Genomic DNA, 16,877 nt, shown 5'->3' with positions numbered 1-16,877 from the left:
GGTGCTGTCAAAGGAGCCTTGTTGAGTTGCTTCAATGCATCTTGTATTTAGCACATACTGTGCAGTGGTGGTAGGGCGCATGAATGTTGAAGGTGGTGGTTGGAGTGCCAATCAAGTGGGCTGCTTTGTCCTGGATGGTGTCGAGCTTCTTTAGTGTTGTTGGAGCTGCACTCATCCAGGCAAGTGGTGAGTATCCCATCACACTCCTGACTTGTGCTTGTGGATGGAGGACAGGCCTTGGGGAGTCAAGAGATAAGTAACCCGCTGCAAAATTCCCAGTCTCGGACCTGTTTTTGTAGCCACAGTATTTATATGACAAGTCCAGGTATGTTTCTGGTTAATAGGGGATTCAGCCATAGTAATGCTGTTGAATGTTTGAGGGGGGGGCGGGGCGGGGGGGGGGGGGGAGGATTAGATTTGGAGTCAAAGATTGGTAGCGGGCTACTTTCAAAGAAGAGATAGTTCAGGCACAGTCAAAAGTATAGTCAAAGTATATCCTCTCGAAGGGAAAGGCAGGGCAAACATATCCAGTGCTCTCTGGGTGACAAGAGATATAAATTAAGACAAGGATAAAAAAGTTGGATGTTGGAAACATGTTGGAAAAAAATTCTGGGCGGCAGAATTAATCTCCACTTGGATTAATCAAGGAGAGTTAATATGGCTGTTAGGGGTGTAAAGATTAGCCCAAAACTACAGGCCAGTCAATTTAACTTCAGTGGTGGGGAAACTTCTAGAAACTAAAAGTCAGGGCATAATTAAGAATCACATGGACAAATGTGGGTCAACTAAGAAAAGCCAGCATGGATTTCTGGAAAATAGGGTTTAATAAAATTGGAGTTTTTTGAAGTAACAGAGAGGGTTGATGAGGGCAATGTAGTTGATGTGGTGCACATGGACTTTCAAAAGGCATTTGATACAGTGCTGCACAACAGACTTGTGAGCAAAGTTAAAACTCATGAAATAAAAGGAAAAGTATCAACATGGGCACAATTGGCTGAGTGACAGGAAACAACAAGTAGTGGTTGCAACATATTTAAATCTATGCTCCCTCGTTATTGATCCTTTCATGAGTGGGATGAGTTTCTCCCTATCTATATCTCTATCAAATCTCCTCTCGGCTTTCTCTTCTCCAAGGAAAGCAGTCCTAACTTCTCCCATCTATCTTCATACCTGAAATTCCTCATCCCTGGAACCATTTTCATGAATCTTTTCTGCACACCCTCAAATGCTTTCACATCCTTCCTAAAGTGTGGTGCCCAGAACTGGGCACATTGCTCCAGCTGAAGCCAAATTTGTCTTATACAAGTTCAATGTAATCTCCTTGTTCTTGTACCTTATGCCCTTATTAATAAAGCCTAGGATACTGTATGCATTTTTAACCACTATCAACTTGTCCTGCCACTTTTAATTACTTATGTTGTGTCAGGACTAAGATGGTCAAGAAAGCCGCCCGAGTGATCATTGAGAAATACTACACCCGCCTTGGCAATGACTTCCACACCAACAAAAGGGTGTGCGAGGAGATTGCCATCATCCCCAGCAAGAAACTTCGCAAGAAACTTATCATGCTGGAGGAAGGTTTGTGGAGGCCCCCAGGGGTCAGCGTTGGGCTCTTGTTTTAATGACCGAGACCTTGCTGTACAGGGCACAATATCAAAATTTGCCGATGATACAAAACTTGGAAGCTTCATGAACTGTGATGAGGATACTGCAGAACTTCTAAAGGGCAAAAGACAGGTTGGTAGAAGGAGGCAGATGAGGTTCAATGCATAGACATGTGAAATGATTCATTTTGGTAGGACGAATGCGGAGGGGCAATATAAAATAAAGGAGGGCAATGAACTATGAAGGGGGTGCAGGAGCAGGGGGACCTGGGTATATTTGTGCATAAGTAATTAAAAGTGGCAGGACAAGTTGATAGTGGTTAAAAATACATACAGTTTCCTAGGCTTTATTAATAAGGGCATAGGGTACAAGAGCAAGGAGATTATATTGAACTTGTATAAGACAAATTTGGCTTCAGCTGGAGCAATGTGCCCAGCTCTGGGCACCACACTTTAGGAAGGATGTGAAAGCATTTGAGAGTGTGCAGAAAAGATTCATGAAAATGGTTCCAGGAATGAGGAATTTCAGGTATGAAGATAGATGGGAGAAGTTAGGACTGCTTTCCTTGGAGAAGAGAAAGCTGAGAGGAGATTTGATAGAGATATTCCAAATAATGAACAGAGTAGATAGGGAGAAACTCTTCCCACTCATGAAAGGATCAAGAACGAGGGAGCACAGATTTAAATATGTTGCAAAAGAAGCAAAAGCAAGTGGTTAAGGTCTGAAATGCACTGCCCGAGTATGTGGTGGAGGCACGTTCAAGCGAGGGATTCAAAAGGGAACACAACTGTTATTTGAAAAAGAACAATGCGGAGGATTATGGGAAGAAGGCAGGAGAATGGCACTAAGTGAAATGCTCATTTGGAGAACCAGTACAGGCACGATGGGTCGAATGGCCTAATGCACTGTAAAAATTCCATGATTCAGTGATTCACTTGCCTGCATGAGTGCAGCGCCAACAATACTCAAGAAGCTTGACATCATCCAGGACAAAGCAGCCTGCTTTATTACCACACCATCCATTACCTCAAATTCACTTCCTTTCACTGCACACTGCAGCCACAAGATGCACTGCAGCAACCTGCCCAGGATTCTTCAACAGCATCTTCCAAACCTATGACAACTACTACCTAGAACAAGGAGCAGCAGGCACACGGATACATTACTGTCAAGTTCCCCTCCAAACGACACACTGTCCTGACTTGGAAGTACATAGTGGTTCCTTTATTGTCGCTGAGTCAAAATTCAGGAACACGCTGCCCAACAGCACTGTAGGTGTAATTACACAATAAGGGCTGCAGTGATTCAAGATGGTCGATCACCACCATATTCTCAAGTGCAATTAGGAATAGGCAATAAATGCTGGCCTTGCCAGTGAAATATCCCATGAATACATGAAAGAAAAATAGTGGTCCTTGTTTAGCTCAGATGCATACATTTTTGTACCAACTACATACGAATTAGGAGGAGGCCACTCGCTCCCTCGGGCCTGCTCTGCCATTCAATAAGATCATGGTTGATCTGAATGTAACTTCAGCCCCACATTCCTGCCTACCCACAATAACCTTTCACCCCCTTGTTAATCAAGAGTCTATCTAGCTCTGTCTTAAAAAATATTCAGAGACTCTGCTTCCACTGCCTTTTGAGGAAAAGAGTTCCAAAGACACTCAACCCTCAGAAAAAATTTCGCATCTGTCTTAAAATGAGCAACCCCTTATTTTTAAACAGTGACCCCTAGTTCCAGATTCTCCCACAAGAGGAAACATCCCCTCCACATCCACCCTGTCAAGACCCCTCAAGATCCTAAAATGTTTCAATCAAGTCATCTCTTGCTTTTCTAGACTCCAGTGGATACAAGCCTAACCTGTCCAACCTTTCCTCATAAAGCAACCCAGCCATCCTTGGTATTAGTCTTCTCTGAACTGCTTCTAACCCATTTTCATCTTTTTTTTAAATAAGGAGACTAGTACTGTGCACAATACTCCAGATGTGGTCTCACCAGTGTCCTGTACAACTGAAGCATAACCTCCTTACTTTTGTAATCAATTCACTTCACAATAAATGATAACATTCTATTAGCTTTCCTAATTACTTGCTGTACCTGGATACTAGCCTTTTGAGATTCACGCACCAGGACACCCAGATCCCTCTGAATCTCAGAGCTCCTCAATCTCTCACCATTTATATAAGCTTTTTTATTCTTTCTGCCAAACTGAACAATTTCACATTTGCCCACATTATACTCTATTTGTCAGATCTTTGCCCGCTCACTTAACCAGTCTATGTCACTCTTTAGCATTCATTACTAAATCAAAGCAACAAAATGATGGATGCACAGAAGGCCCTTTTTTTCCCTTTTTTTTATTCTATGATTCTGCCACCTGAATAAGAGAGCCAGCTAATGAACAGAGGTCATCCCAAAAAAAAACAATTATATGAATGACTGCCTAAAAATGGTTCTTAAGCTTCTAAAGCCAGAAAGTTAGTAACCACTGCATCTGTTCAATGTTTAAAGTCCATACCTTTTCAAATGTAACAAAGAAATAATTTAATACCCTGCTTATTACAGCAAAGGCAATGTGTACACTAGTAATGTAATAAGAGTCTCAGCCATGGCTCAGTCAGTTATACTCTCACCCAAGACAAAAAGTTATGGGTTCAAGCACTTTTCTGTCCAACACAAATCTCCTCTGAACACTGGAGAAGGTCAATGGCTCGAAACAAGGCCTGGAATGTCATCGCTGATTGTCAATGAACTAGACTATCATGAGAGTTCCAGTGATTTCAAAAAGGTCAGCCTGGTGGTGAAAGTTTGGAATTAACTGAACCATCAATAATAGCTAAACCAGGCAGTTATATAGCATACCAGGGGTTGGCTGATAATTGGCCAGCAAGTCTGGTGCACAAATGAAACCTGCACAGGTGGATTCATTAGTGAGGTGGCTAGAACTTGCTCCCTGCAATTCAGTTCCAGATAACCAACACCCAATGTGTTGTTTGATGTTGTATGTGCCTGCATGCTACTGTAATGTAAAGGTGCTCAGCAGAGCAAGGGTTAATGTGGGCCTGGAGAATAGCACCACCCATGGTATGATGTGTTGAATCACATGGTAATAGACAGAACGGTCAAGAAAGAACATTCTGGAACCAGCCTGCATGGAGGTAACAGCACCACGTATGACAGGAAACTGTCTGTAAATAGTTAAAGGCTAACAATAAAGGGTTCATGTTTAAATATACATCAAGATCTCATCGTTGAGACACCACCATCCACCATAGTACAACAGAGTTGGCAGTGGTCGCTTCCACATCACAGATAGTACCATAATCCGGCGTGGTGATCCACCGTGATATGAAAAGTGGCAGCTAAATGCATGAACCCAAAATAGCATCCCAAGGTATGAAAAAAAGCAACTGATGGCTAAATAGAGAGATGCGCACCTAAGGAGAAAACCTGAAGAAGCTTCAGTACCCTCCTGGAAGTGAGCAATCCACCAGGGTGAGTGGAAGTCCATTACAGAAAATTTAAAGAACCTGAATGACAGTTCATGAAATAGTGAGCAAAAATACAACAAAAGTGGCTATACTTATATTTAAGAATAGGTGGCAGTCCCAAGGTCCCAGCATCCAAAAGGAAGTTGAAAGAGAGCTGCGAGTAAAAAATGGTTTAAAACAACACGCAACCTGAAAAAACTGCTGAGTTAAAAAGAGAAACCTGCAGAGCACAGTAAGAAAAATGCCTGCAGAGTTTAAGAGAAAGGGAACCCTTTGAACAAACTGAAGAACTAGTTGGCAGAGAAGACTCAACAATGTTCTATATTCCAGGAGAAAGTGGAAAGCTACAAGAAACAGACTGAAGAGCTGAAGAAGCAGTTGAATGGAAAGGAGGCATTGAAGGGAAAAGCTGTCGAACTTTCCAAATTGCGAGCAGATAATGAAGCCAAGAGATGCACAATTACAGAACTGAAATAAGTTAAGATTTCGCCAGAGATAGACCTGGACAACAGTGAACAGCAGACAGAAAACGAAAAGACTGAAGTGAGATCAGAAAACGTAAAACTGACACTGAAGCACAAGGCACTAGAAGAAGAAAAAGCTGAGCTGAATGAAAGGATTCATAACCTTGCCAAACGATTTGAAAATAAAACAGCAAACAATTGTTTGGCTGAGATTGTGAAACAAGTAGATATGAAGTTTCCATCCGTGAAACGTCAATGTTCGGCAAGAACATGGCGCACACCACGAAAAAGAAAATTCAAGTCCACTCTAGGAACAAACAGAGTGCACATTCCCTGCGGGTTTGTCCCACTCCTTCTGTAGCATCTGAAAAAAGCAGCTGAATTGTTAATAAAGAGAAACACTCGCAGGAGCACAAAAAGCGAATCAAACGGAGATAGCCAAATACCAGAAACAGTGCTACTACCAGTCCTCCAAACTTGACAGGCCAAAAAGTGGCAGAGCTGTCAAGCCTCAAGGCTGTCTGAATTCATAAAGTCAGAGGCTAGAGATGGGGGAGCAGGGATAGCAAGTAAAGGTGTTATTGTAAAACTCCATTGAAAGAGAGGAAGTTATTATTTGGCGAAGAAAAAGGGGATGTTTTATGTGCCTGCATGCTACCGCAATGTAAAGGTGCTCAGCAGAGCAAGGGTCAATGTGGGCCTGGAGAATAGGACTGCCCATGGTATGATGCATAGAGTCACATGGTAATAGGCTGAGAACACAGTCTAGAAAGAACACTCTGGAACCAGTCTGCATGGAGGTCACAGCACCATACATGACAGTAACCTGGGATCTGTAAATAGTTCAAGGCTAACAATAAAGGGTTCATGCTTAAATACACAAGTTTCAAGGTCTCAACTTTGAGACACCAAAGCTGGCACTATAATACAACATTATGAGTACTACACTATTTGCTGAGCAAAGATCAAAAAGCTTAACAGTGCTTAGTATGCTGTTCGAAGTATCTGGTTAATTTCCAGCAACACTCCTTATGCACAGTTAAGAACCCTAAACCCTTGGCTTTGCCACCCTTCACTTAAGTTTTCTGGATTTAAGAAACTGGAGTGATCTTTAGGGAAGAAAATATGTATTCAATGTGAAGAGAATCTCTACAGATATTGCTGGAGGTTACCATTGACCAAAAAGTGAACTGGACTTGCCCTTTAAATGCTATGGCTACAAGAGCAGGTCAGAGGCTAGGAATCCTATGGCGAGTAACTCACCTCCTGACTCCCCAAAGCCTGTCCACCATCTAAACAGTCAGGAGTGTGATGGAATACTCTCCACTTGCCTAGATGAGTGCAGCGCCAACAACACTCAAGGCTGGACAGCATCCAGGACAAAACAGTCCTCTGGATTGGCACGTGTTTTGGACGACATCATGTTAATGGAGGGTAGAATGCGAGACACCAGTCAGGTGAACATTGGAATAGTCGAGTCCAGAAGCAACAAAGACATGAATGAGGGCTTTAGCAAATGAGCTAAGACAGGCAAGTCTTTAGAGCCACAAACAATATATATGCTTGAAAGCTAGGCGTAAAAGAAATCACAGCATCAAGGTTGTATAAGCAAATGCATTTGTTATAAACTGTAACAAATTGCAAGTTATTACATCCAAATAGCAAATCACATCCATACATCCATTCTGCTTCAATTGTGATTTTCCTGCAATAGTAGACTAGTAATTGACAGATTTTCCAAGATTACAAGTCCAAGCAGCTGACAAGATCTTAATTAAATTGAAAATCCACCTGGCCATCTGCATATGCTCAGACACTTCGCAAATTACACAAATCTCCACCCCTTATCCTAGACAATTTCCTAACAGCCAAGAACAAATCAAGAATGAACTCAAGTCTTCAGTGTTCCCTCTTTCTCCTGAAGAGCAATTAGATTTAGTATCTTTAAAGGGACAGAGCTTTACATTACTAAAAGAATATAATACATCACATGGTGTAATCTACCTGCCCTTGCAGTGAACCATCTGACCTGTGGATTATCTATGAAAACACTGACAAATGAAAGACACAGTAGAAGCATGCAAAGTGAATGTGCAAAATAAAAATCTTTTACTTACTTTCTAAGTTCCAACAAGAAACACACGCGTGCGCGTGCCAGGCATGAAACTCAGCTCTAAAGAATAGAATTTATTTTCTCATATCTAATTTGATGATAATATAACTGTTCATTTGTAATCAAATATAATTAAATATAGTTGGTAACATAATAGGCAAATTCCCCCCACAGCAGTTTCCCCATAATCAATTGTTGATAGATAGTTGAGCGATAGTGATTGCATCAAAATCATTAATTGTACAATGGCAGAGTACAGTAGCATAAATTATAATAAATATACACAATTTCAAGGCTTTGATCTCTCATTGGGATTGAGATGACAATTTAACTGCTTATACACCCATCATCTGAACTCAAGACCACAGTATTTCCAGCCTCCTTGACATTTGTGTCACCTTTATCCTTGCAGCAGCATAAAACTACAAAAATATCAACAAATAAGAGTAGGCTGTAATAGTTGTAAGTTAACTAGAGTTACTCCACCTGAATTACTGAATTCAAATCCTGCTTAAATGGGCTACTGTATCATAAGAGTGTTCAGCTCCATTTGCAATTATTCAAAAACTAAAGCAGACCCTGCCTGCATGAAGACCTGGACAACATCCAGGCTTGGACTGACGTGTAGCATATTACCTGCCACTTAAGTGCCAGGCAATGGCCAACTCCAACAAGAGACAGTCTAACCACCTCCCCATGACATTCAATGGCATTATCATCAAATACCTCAGCATCAATTCCCTGGGGTACAGAATTTACTAAAAAAACTTAACTGGACGTAAATATCATGGCTACTACAATACATCAGGCTGAGTATTTTGTGGCAAATAGCCCATCTTCCTTTTCCCCCCCCCCAAAGCCTTTTCATCACCTAAAAGGCAGAAGTCAAGTGTATGCTGGATTGCTTTCCCATCTGCTTGGAGGGGTACAACTGCAACACTCAAGAAGCTCAAAACCATCCAGGACAAAGCAGACGGCACCCCACCCACCACCTTAAACATTCACACACTCCATCAGCGGTGCTCGGTAGCTGCTGTGTACCATCTACAGATCTACTGCAGCAACATGTCAGGGATTCTTCAACAGCAATCTTCCAAATCTTAGATTTCCATCATCTAGAAGGACAAGGTCTCTCCAAATCTCACACCATACCACTTTGGAAATAAATCACTGTTCTTTCTGTATCAAGACCCTGGAACTCCTAAACCGAAGCACTGTGGGGCTATCTACACCATACTGACTACAGCAGTTCACTTCAATGGCTCACCAATACCTCCATGGGAAATTAAATGGGCAAGAAATGCTGGCCTTGCAAGAATTGCCTACATTACAAAAATGTTATTAAAAAATGTAACTGCTTAATCAAAGATCATTTGAATCTGACACAGAATTTTGAACCTTCAATAGATTATAAACCTAAAAAGAAGTCAACTACCGTGGACCAAGGCCTGCCAACTAATGTTTCAACTCCAGTCCCCAACATCCCGCAAGCCAACACATGTCAGATCACTACCCACCCAACATTAGCAGCAGCAAAGAATGCTCTAAGTTCCTGCAGGAATCTAAGAATCAACATACAGTCACACAGCAATATACAAAACAGTACAAGAGCCTGCACCGTGGTGTCATTCCAGAGGAAACTGGAGCCACCCCCTCCCCCACCCCACAATTAAATGCAGCCAATACACTCTAGCCTATGACTAATGCATGTCAGTTATGAGGAGGTTTACATAATAAGAGGCTATGTAACCTAATCACATGCATCAACCAACAAGCACAGCACTTTTAAACAATCAGCCTCCACTATTTTAGATAATTTACCCATGTATATAATTTTCTAGTTAAAACGTAGATTTCCAGGACTTTGGTATTTGCACTATTCCAGAAACTCTCAAGTGCGGTTCAAAAGTGAATTGGGTGTTTTTGTATTACAAAATATATCCAGAAGGGTTAAAAAAAAAAAGCAAATTCTTCAAGAGCTATCAGTAGCTTGATTTAGCATATAGTGGCCTACACTCAACAACAATACAAACAAGTCGCCACCTTCAGGAATCAAAGATTGGCAAATAAAACATTACAACAGCACTGGAAGGCTTTCACGACTTAGATACGTTACTCTGTCTCTTCATCTAAGTTTGCTGATGATACCATACTAGGTAGGAAGGTAAGCTATGGGGAGGACACAGAGGCTGAAGAGAGATCTAGGATACTGGAGTTGAAACATTAGGTGAGTGAGCAACAAGACGGCAGGTGGGAGTGTAATATATGTGAAAGTCATTCAGTTTGGTCGTAAGAATAAAAAAGCAGAATAAAATTTTTTTTTAAAAAAGGCAAGGAACTTTTAAGTTGATGTTCAGAGAGACTTGGGTGTACCTGTACAAGGGATGGAGAAAGTTAGCATGCAGGTGCAGCAAGCAATTAGGAAGGCAAATTGCATGTTGGCCTTTATTGCAAGGGGATTAGAGTACCAAAATAAAGAAGTCCTGCTACAGTTGTACAGGATTTTAGTGAGACCACATCTAGAGTATTGAGTGCAGTTTTGGTCTCCACATTTAAGCAAGGATATACTTGCACTGGAGGCAGTACAGTGGAGGTTCACTAAATTGGTCCATGGGATAAGGGGCTTGTCCTATGATGAGAGGTTGAGTACATTGGACTTATATTCTCTGGGGTTTAGAAGAATGAGAGCAAATTTCAATAAAACCTACAAAATTCTGAAGGGGTGGCATAGGATGGATGCTGAGAGATTGTTTTCTTTGGTCAGGGAATCTAAAAGACAGGGACACAATATCAGGATAATGGGGCAATCATTTAGGACTGAGACGAGGAGTAATTTCTTCACTCAAGGGTTGTGAATCTTTGGCACTCTCTATCACAGAGGTGTGTGGATGCTCCATCATTGATTACATTTAAGGCTGGGATAGATAGATTTTTGATTTCTCAGGGAATTAAGAGATATTTGGAATGGTTGGGAAAATAGAGTTGAAGCTTAAGATCAGCCACGATCATATTGAATGGCGCAGCAGCAGGCTCGATAGGCCGTGTGGTTTACTCCTGCCCTATTTTGTATGTTATGTTCTTATATACAATTTTCAAGATAGGGAGAAGGGCATCCAAAGCCAGAGCTCCCTGGGTAACTAAAGATATAGAGATTCAAATGAATTAGAGAAAGGGATATGATAAAGTACCAATGAATATGGTAACAAAATGAGAGCCCATGGAAGTAAAGGGTGTGGGTGGCTGCATAGTTAAGAAAATTGGCTAAGAAACAAAAGGCAGAGAAAGTGTAGCACTGAATTAAAATAAAAGTAGAAAATGTTGGCAATACTCAGCAGGTCAGACAGCATCAATGGGGAGAGAAACAGAGTTAACATTTCCAGCTGATAACCTTGCATCAGAACTAATCACTGACCTGAAACACAAACTGTTTCTCTATCGGTGATATGACATTCAATATGGTGCTTCCTGACCATAATATTTCCAACTCTGTTTTTATTTCAGGTTTCCAGCACCCATTGTGTTTTGCTTTTGTGTTGGGAATAAGGGTGAATGGGTGGTTTATAGACCACAGTAAATTTACAGGCGTCTTCCTCAGGGGTCAGTATGAGAACCACTGTTTTTTTGATATACAATGATCTTGTCGAGTATATAGAAGGGCATCATTTCAAAGTTGCAGATGACACAAAACTCAAATGTAGTAAAACAAAAACAGAATTACCTGGAAAAACTCAGCAGGTCTGGCAGCATCGGCGGAGAAGAAAAGAGTCCACGTTTCGAGTCCTCATGACCCTTCAACAGAACTGAGTATAGTTAGGAGAGGGGTGAAATATAAGCTGGTTTAAGGTTGGGGGGGGGGCGGTGGGGGAGTGAGAGAAGTTGAGGGTGGGGTGGTTGTAGGGACAAGCAAGCAGTGATAGGAGCAGATAATCAAAAGATGTCACAGACAAAAGGATCAAAGAGGTGTTGAAGGTGGTGATATTATCTAAGAAAATGTGCTAATTAAGAATGGATGGCAGGACACTCAAGGTACAGCTCTAGTGGGGTTGGGGTGGAAAGACTGACAAGGTATTAGCTGTAGATTTTTTTTAAATGGAAATAGGTGGGAAAAGAAAAATCTATATAAATTATTGAAAAAAAAAGGGAGGGGGAAGAAACGGGGTGGGGATGGGGGGGGAGTGAGTTTAAGATCTAAAGTTGTTGAATTCAATATTCAGCCCGGAAGGCTGTAAAGTGCCTAGTCGGAAGATGAGGTGCTGTTCCTCCAGTTTGCGTTGGGCTTCACTGGAACAATGCAGCAAGCCAAGGACAGACATGTGGGCAAGAGAGCAGGGTGGAGTGTTAAAATGGCAAGCGACAGGGAGGTTCGGGTCTTTCTTGCGGACAGACTGCAGGTGTTCTGCAAAGCGGTCGCCCGGTTTGCATTTGGTCTCTCCAACCTACAACCACCCCACCCTCAACTTCTCTCACCACCACCCCCCCCCCCCCCCCCACTTAAACCAGCTTATATTTCACCCCTCTCCTAACTATACTCAGTTCTGTTGAAGGGTCATGAGGACTCAAAACGTAGACTCTTTTCTTCTCCGCCGATGCTGCCAGACCTGCTGAGTTTTTCCAGGTAATTCTGTTTTTGTTTTGGATTTCCAGCATCCGTAGTAGTTTTTTGTTTTTATCAAATGTAGTAAGTAGTGCGGAGAGTAACAACAGACTTCAGGAGGTATAATGGACAGACAAATGGCAGATTAAATTTGACACAAGTGCGAAGAGATTAATTTTGGCAAGAACAATGAGGAGGCAATATAAAGTAAATGGCATGATTTTAAAGGGGAGCAGGAACAGAGACCTGGGGCTGTATGTACTCAAGTCTTTGAAGGCGGCAGGATAAGTTGAGAAGGCTGTTAAAAAGGCATACAGGATCCTTGGCTTTATTAATAGAGGCATAGGTTGCAAAAGCAAGGAAGTTATGCTGAGACTACAAAACACAGGCTAGGTCCCAGTTGAAACATTGTGGCGCATTCTGGGCATCAATCTTCAAGAAAGATGTTAAGACCCAGGAAAGGGTGCAACCCATCCCTTCTGCAATTATACCCACGCTCAATTGTCCCTAGAGATTATACAGTGTATACTAGTACGCTTGAGGCTTTCCATGACCAGTGGGAATCAGAGGGACTGGAGCACACTGTAGACATATTGAACAATATTATTTAATATATTTTTACTTTAATTTATATTTTGCATTCTATTGTTCGTGCTCCTTTTAAAATGGGGGTATATTTAATAACTCAATCTTTGATTGGCCAATTTGGAATGACACTGGTGTCAACAATCAGGAGAGTAGAGAGGGTGTAGAGGAGATTTATTAAAATGGTACCAGGATGAAATGTTTCAATTATGTGGAGAGAATAGAGAAAGTGGGGTTGTCTGCCTTAGACCAGAGGTTGTAGGAAGATTTGATAGAGGTGTTCAAAACATTGAAGGGTTTTGATAGGAAAAAATCAGGAGAAACTGTTTCCAGTGACAGAAGGATCGGTAATCAGAAAACAGATTTAAGGTAACTGACAAAAGAACAAAAAACAGGAAGAAAAAAACTTAGCGAGTTATGGTGATCTGAAATGCACTGCCTGAATGGATACAGGGAGACAGTGGCACAGTGGCAATGAACTAGTAATCCAGAGGCCCAGACTAATATTCTGAGGACTCGAGTTTAAACCCCACCACAGGAGCTGGTGGAATTTAAATTGAATTAATACATCTGGAATGGGAAGCTAATTTCATGGTCACCATTACTGAGACTATGATTGTTGTAAAACCCATCTGGTTCACTAATGCTCTTTAGGGAAGGAAATCTGCCATGCTTCGCTGGTCTGACCTACATGTGACTCCAGACCCACAGCAATGTGGTTGACTTAACTGCCTCTAAAATGGCCTAGCAAACCAGTCAGTTCAAGAGCAATTAGGGATGGCAACAAATGCTGGCCTTGCCAGTGACACCAACATCTCTTGAAAAAATAAAATAAAAGGATAGTGGAAGCAGATTTAATAACTTTCAAAAGGAAATTGAATAAATGCTTGAAATGAGAAATATGCTGGGTTAAAAGGAAAGAGCAGGGGAGAGGGACTAATTGGACAGCTTTCAAAGATCCTGCACAGATGTGATGAGCCAAATGGCCTCCTCCTGTGATGAATCATTCTACGATTCTAGAAAAAGAAAAATATTCACAATATATAGAAATAAAATGAAATCTACACTAGAGATATGATTCAGAATTGCCAGTGAACCACCTGTCGATAGAATTAGCAAACAACTTAAAACCTAATACCAAGCCTCCATCGTAATAGGGCCTAAAATATAGTATAAATTCCTGCCACTTTCCAGGCAGATCAAAATGGTGTAGCATTTACAGATCAAAACTATGAGAAGCCTCGACATCAACACCAAACCAGACTACACATTCTAGCTGCACATTAAACCATGTTGGCACGTAATTCTTACCCAAGCCTGGTGGGGAGAGTCAACAATATATAAATTACATTTATATTCAGCATTTTTTCATTTTTCTGTAAAACAGTATTCGTTTTGTTCATAGACCAAACAATTTTAGAATCAATTCATTAATTGCAACAGTTTGACAAATAAGGAAAAAGCTATAACAATGTTTAAAAAGTTGACAAATTCCCCAAGCATGGGGGTTGAATGAGTTGATTAATGACAATGGAAATGCTCCACAACAAATAATGGCAAAATAAAGTAAATGTCTATTAACTGAAATTTCACAGTCTTTCCCTCAATATATTTATTAGCTATACCACTAGGCCAAGATGACTCAGAATTAAGTTAAAGTGAGGGGCTTCATTTGTATTTCAATATATGCGCTATGCCTTTTGTGCCCCTTACTTGGGTGCTGGGAAAAAAGAGACAGCACCATGAGATAAAGACACCAGTTCTCCCATTATGGTTCAGATGATTAAACACGCTTATTTTCCCCAGGAGAAAAAATACCAACATAAAAATAACTTGTTTTTTTTTCCTTGCATCTTTAACATAGGAAAATGTCCTATAGGCATTTTTCATACTTTGAAAAAGTTGCAGGAATAAAAATAAACTTAATTCTAGAAATATAATCCCAGTGCAAACTTTAAATATTTGTTTCTTCAAGAAGCATCTACTGTAAAACAAAAAAACAGATCAAATCATCCCAATGACAATTTGCTCTCATTCTGTGCACTCCTGTCCATATTCCTGTGACTATTACAACCAAAAAGGGTAAAAGCATGGGAACACTAATCTCCAAGTAACATCCATCCTAATAGGCTTACGCCTCTGCTCCTTCAACATACTGAACCATGATCCTCGAATTGCCGAACAAACACCATCGTGAGACCATCACCATAATGACCATCACTACGTTCTCTAGGCAACACGCAGATGTACAAGAAATGGACCCTTGCCAACTCCGCCACATCGTAAAACAATCCCACACTAGTCAAATCTTTATTTTTAAAATTAAATGTAATTTTTAAATGTGAGGAGTGAGCCTAAGGTTTGAGAGTCCTTATCTGAGCATAAGTAAGCAACACTCCAGACAGGAATGATTACAAATGTATCTCTGCCCCTTTTGAATTACATAAGGTACAAAAGACAGAATAAAACAAAATTACATATTGGTTCAGGTTTATGTTGTGATAAAGACATAACCGTCCCTCTTTATTAGCACATTTACAATATCTTATTGGAAAAAAAAACTATATTAGTGAATTTGTAAACATTCTTTACCTATGCGTTAGATATAAAGAACCACTTTCCAAAGAAGCTAACAGCCTCTTAGGTTACCAATATGTTAAAAAGTATCATTGTTTATAATTGGCAGGAACTAGACTCGGCCTTGGGGGCGCTTTTAAAAACTAGCGCCCATCAAATCAGACAAAACTTCCCTTCGAATAACCAAAAGGAGTGTTGGCCTCGGGACCTACACGTGCTCTCGTCGGCCAAGTGATAAAATTGAATTTTAGAACGGGGAGAGAAAAAAAAATAACAACTTGACTGGAGAGAGGGTGTCAGCAAAATGCAACAACTGAAGCCTGGCTGGATGGTGGTGGTGGTGGGGGGACAGAGTTTGGGAGAGGCTTGGGCGCTCCTTACCTAGGGATGGTCACACACTTGGTGTTGCAGCTCTGGGTAGTGATGGCCTTCTCCAGCTCGTCCAGCTGCCCCGTTTTCTTGAGCTTCTTCACCAAGCTCTTGACGGCTTTCTCGCACCATTTGTCGTCCTGCCCGTTGTTTTGCTGCTGCTGTTGTTGTTGTTGCTGCTGCTGGGTCGGGGACTGGGGGGAGGGAGACTGCGACTCGCCGCCTTTCTTCCAGCCCAGCAAACGCTTGACGATGGGCGGCGTGAAGGGCAAGATCGACATGGTTCGGGCCGGCAAAGGAGGTGAGAGAGAGAGAGAGGGGAGGTAGGGGTAGGAAAAGAAGGGGGAGGAAGGAGGAAATTTAGGAGGCCGGCGGCGGCTGGAAAAGGACCCGGAGGGAGAAGAGGGAGGGGGGGGGTTGGAAACGGCAACCACGATTCAAAAATTCAAACAATTGTGCCTCGCGCTGCTCGCTAACTGCCGCTCATCAATCGAAACGATCCGAGGAAAAAAATCAAGTTTCCCTTCAAATAAAATGTCGTTGTCCTTCTGCGTTAATTTATTATTAATTTTCACATCCTCCCCTGAGGAGATCTGATTTTTTTTTCCCCTCTCTCTCCTGGCCTCCCTTGCTCCCTTTTTTTTGATTGACGGTGAGAAACGACTATCAACCGCGAACGGACAACCCAACCTCCCCCGCTCCACCTGGAAATCCCGCCCACCCTGCGCGAGCGCTCTGCGCCTTGATTGGTGCCCTCGGCGCCGACCGTCGGGCCGATCGGAAGGAGCCCCAGCGTCTGTTGGATAACGTTGACATCAATCATTTTCTGGCGTGCGCGCGGAACGTCCGGTCAACAGGTTTGGTTGATGCCTCAGCAAAACTTTTTTTCCTCCTTTCTTTGGGGAGGGGGAGGGGGAGGGCGAAGCGGTCAATGAGCATATTCCTCCTCCTAAAATAGTTCGAGGGACTATAAGTAAATTGAGCATCTTTTTGAATGAGAAAGTGCCTTGATTTGGAAGGAGGAAATTTATTTCTGCTAGTATAAAATTCACACATTGTTAAATTGGACCACCAC

At 41.7% G+C, this 16,877-nt stretch overlaps 1 protein-coding gene across 2 annotated transcripts in view; it reads right to left on the bottom strand.

Annotated features, from left to right (window-relative positions):
* smad2 (SMAD family member 2) overlaps window positions 1-16,238 on the bottom strand; it is a 135,349-nt gene extending 119,111 nt beyond the window's left edge. The window contains exon 1 of one of the 2 annotated variants that reach the window (XM_078552836.1): window positions 15,815-16,238. In XM_078552836.1, coding sequence (XP_078408962.1) covers window positions 15,815-16,083 — 269 coding nt within the window. In that variant the 5' untranslated portion in view covers window positions 16,084-16,238. The remainder of the gene's footprint in view (window positions 1-15,814) is intronic. The other variant, XM_078552829.1, reaches the window with a different exon arrangement.
* Between the last annotated feature and the right edge of the window lie 639 nt (window positions 16,239-16,877).

Source organism: Cetorhinus maximus, chromosome 1 (genome assembly GCF_964194155.1).
Source record: "Cetorhinus maximus chromosome 1, sCetMax3.hap1.1, whole genome shotgun sequence".
Lineage (NCBI taxonomy): Eukaryota > Metazoa > Chordata > Chondrichthyes > Lamniformes > Cetorhinidae > Cetorhinus > Cetorhinus maximus.
Note: the sequence above shows the minus strand (reverse complement) of the source record. Positions and strands in the feature narration are given on the sequence as shown.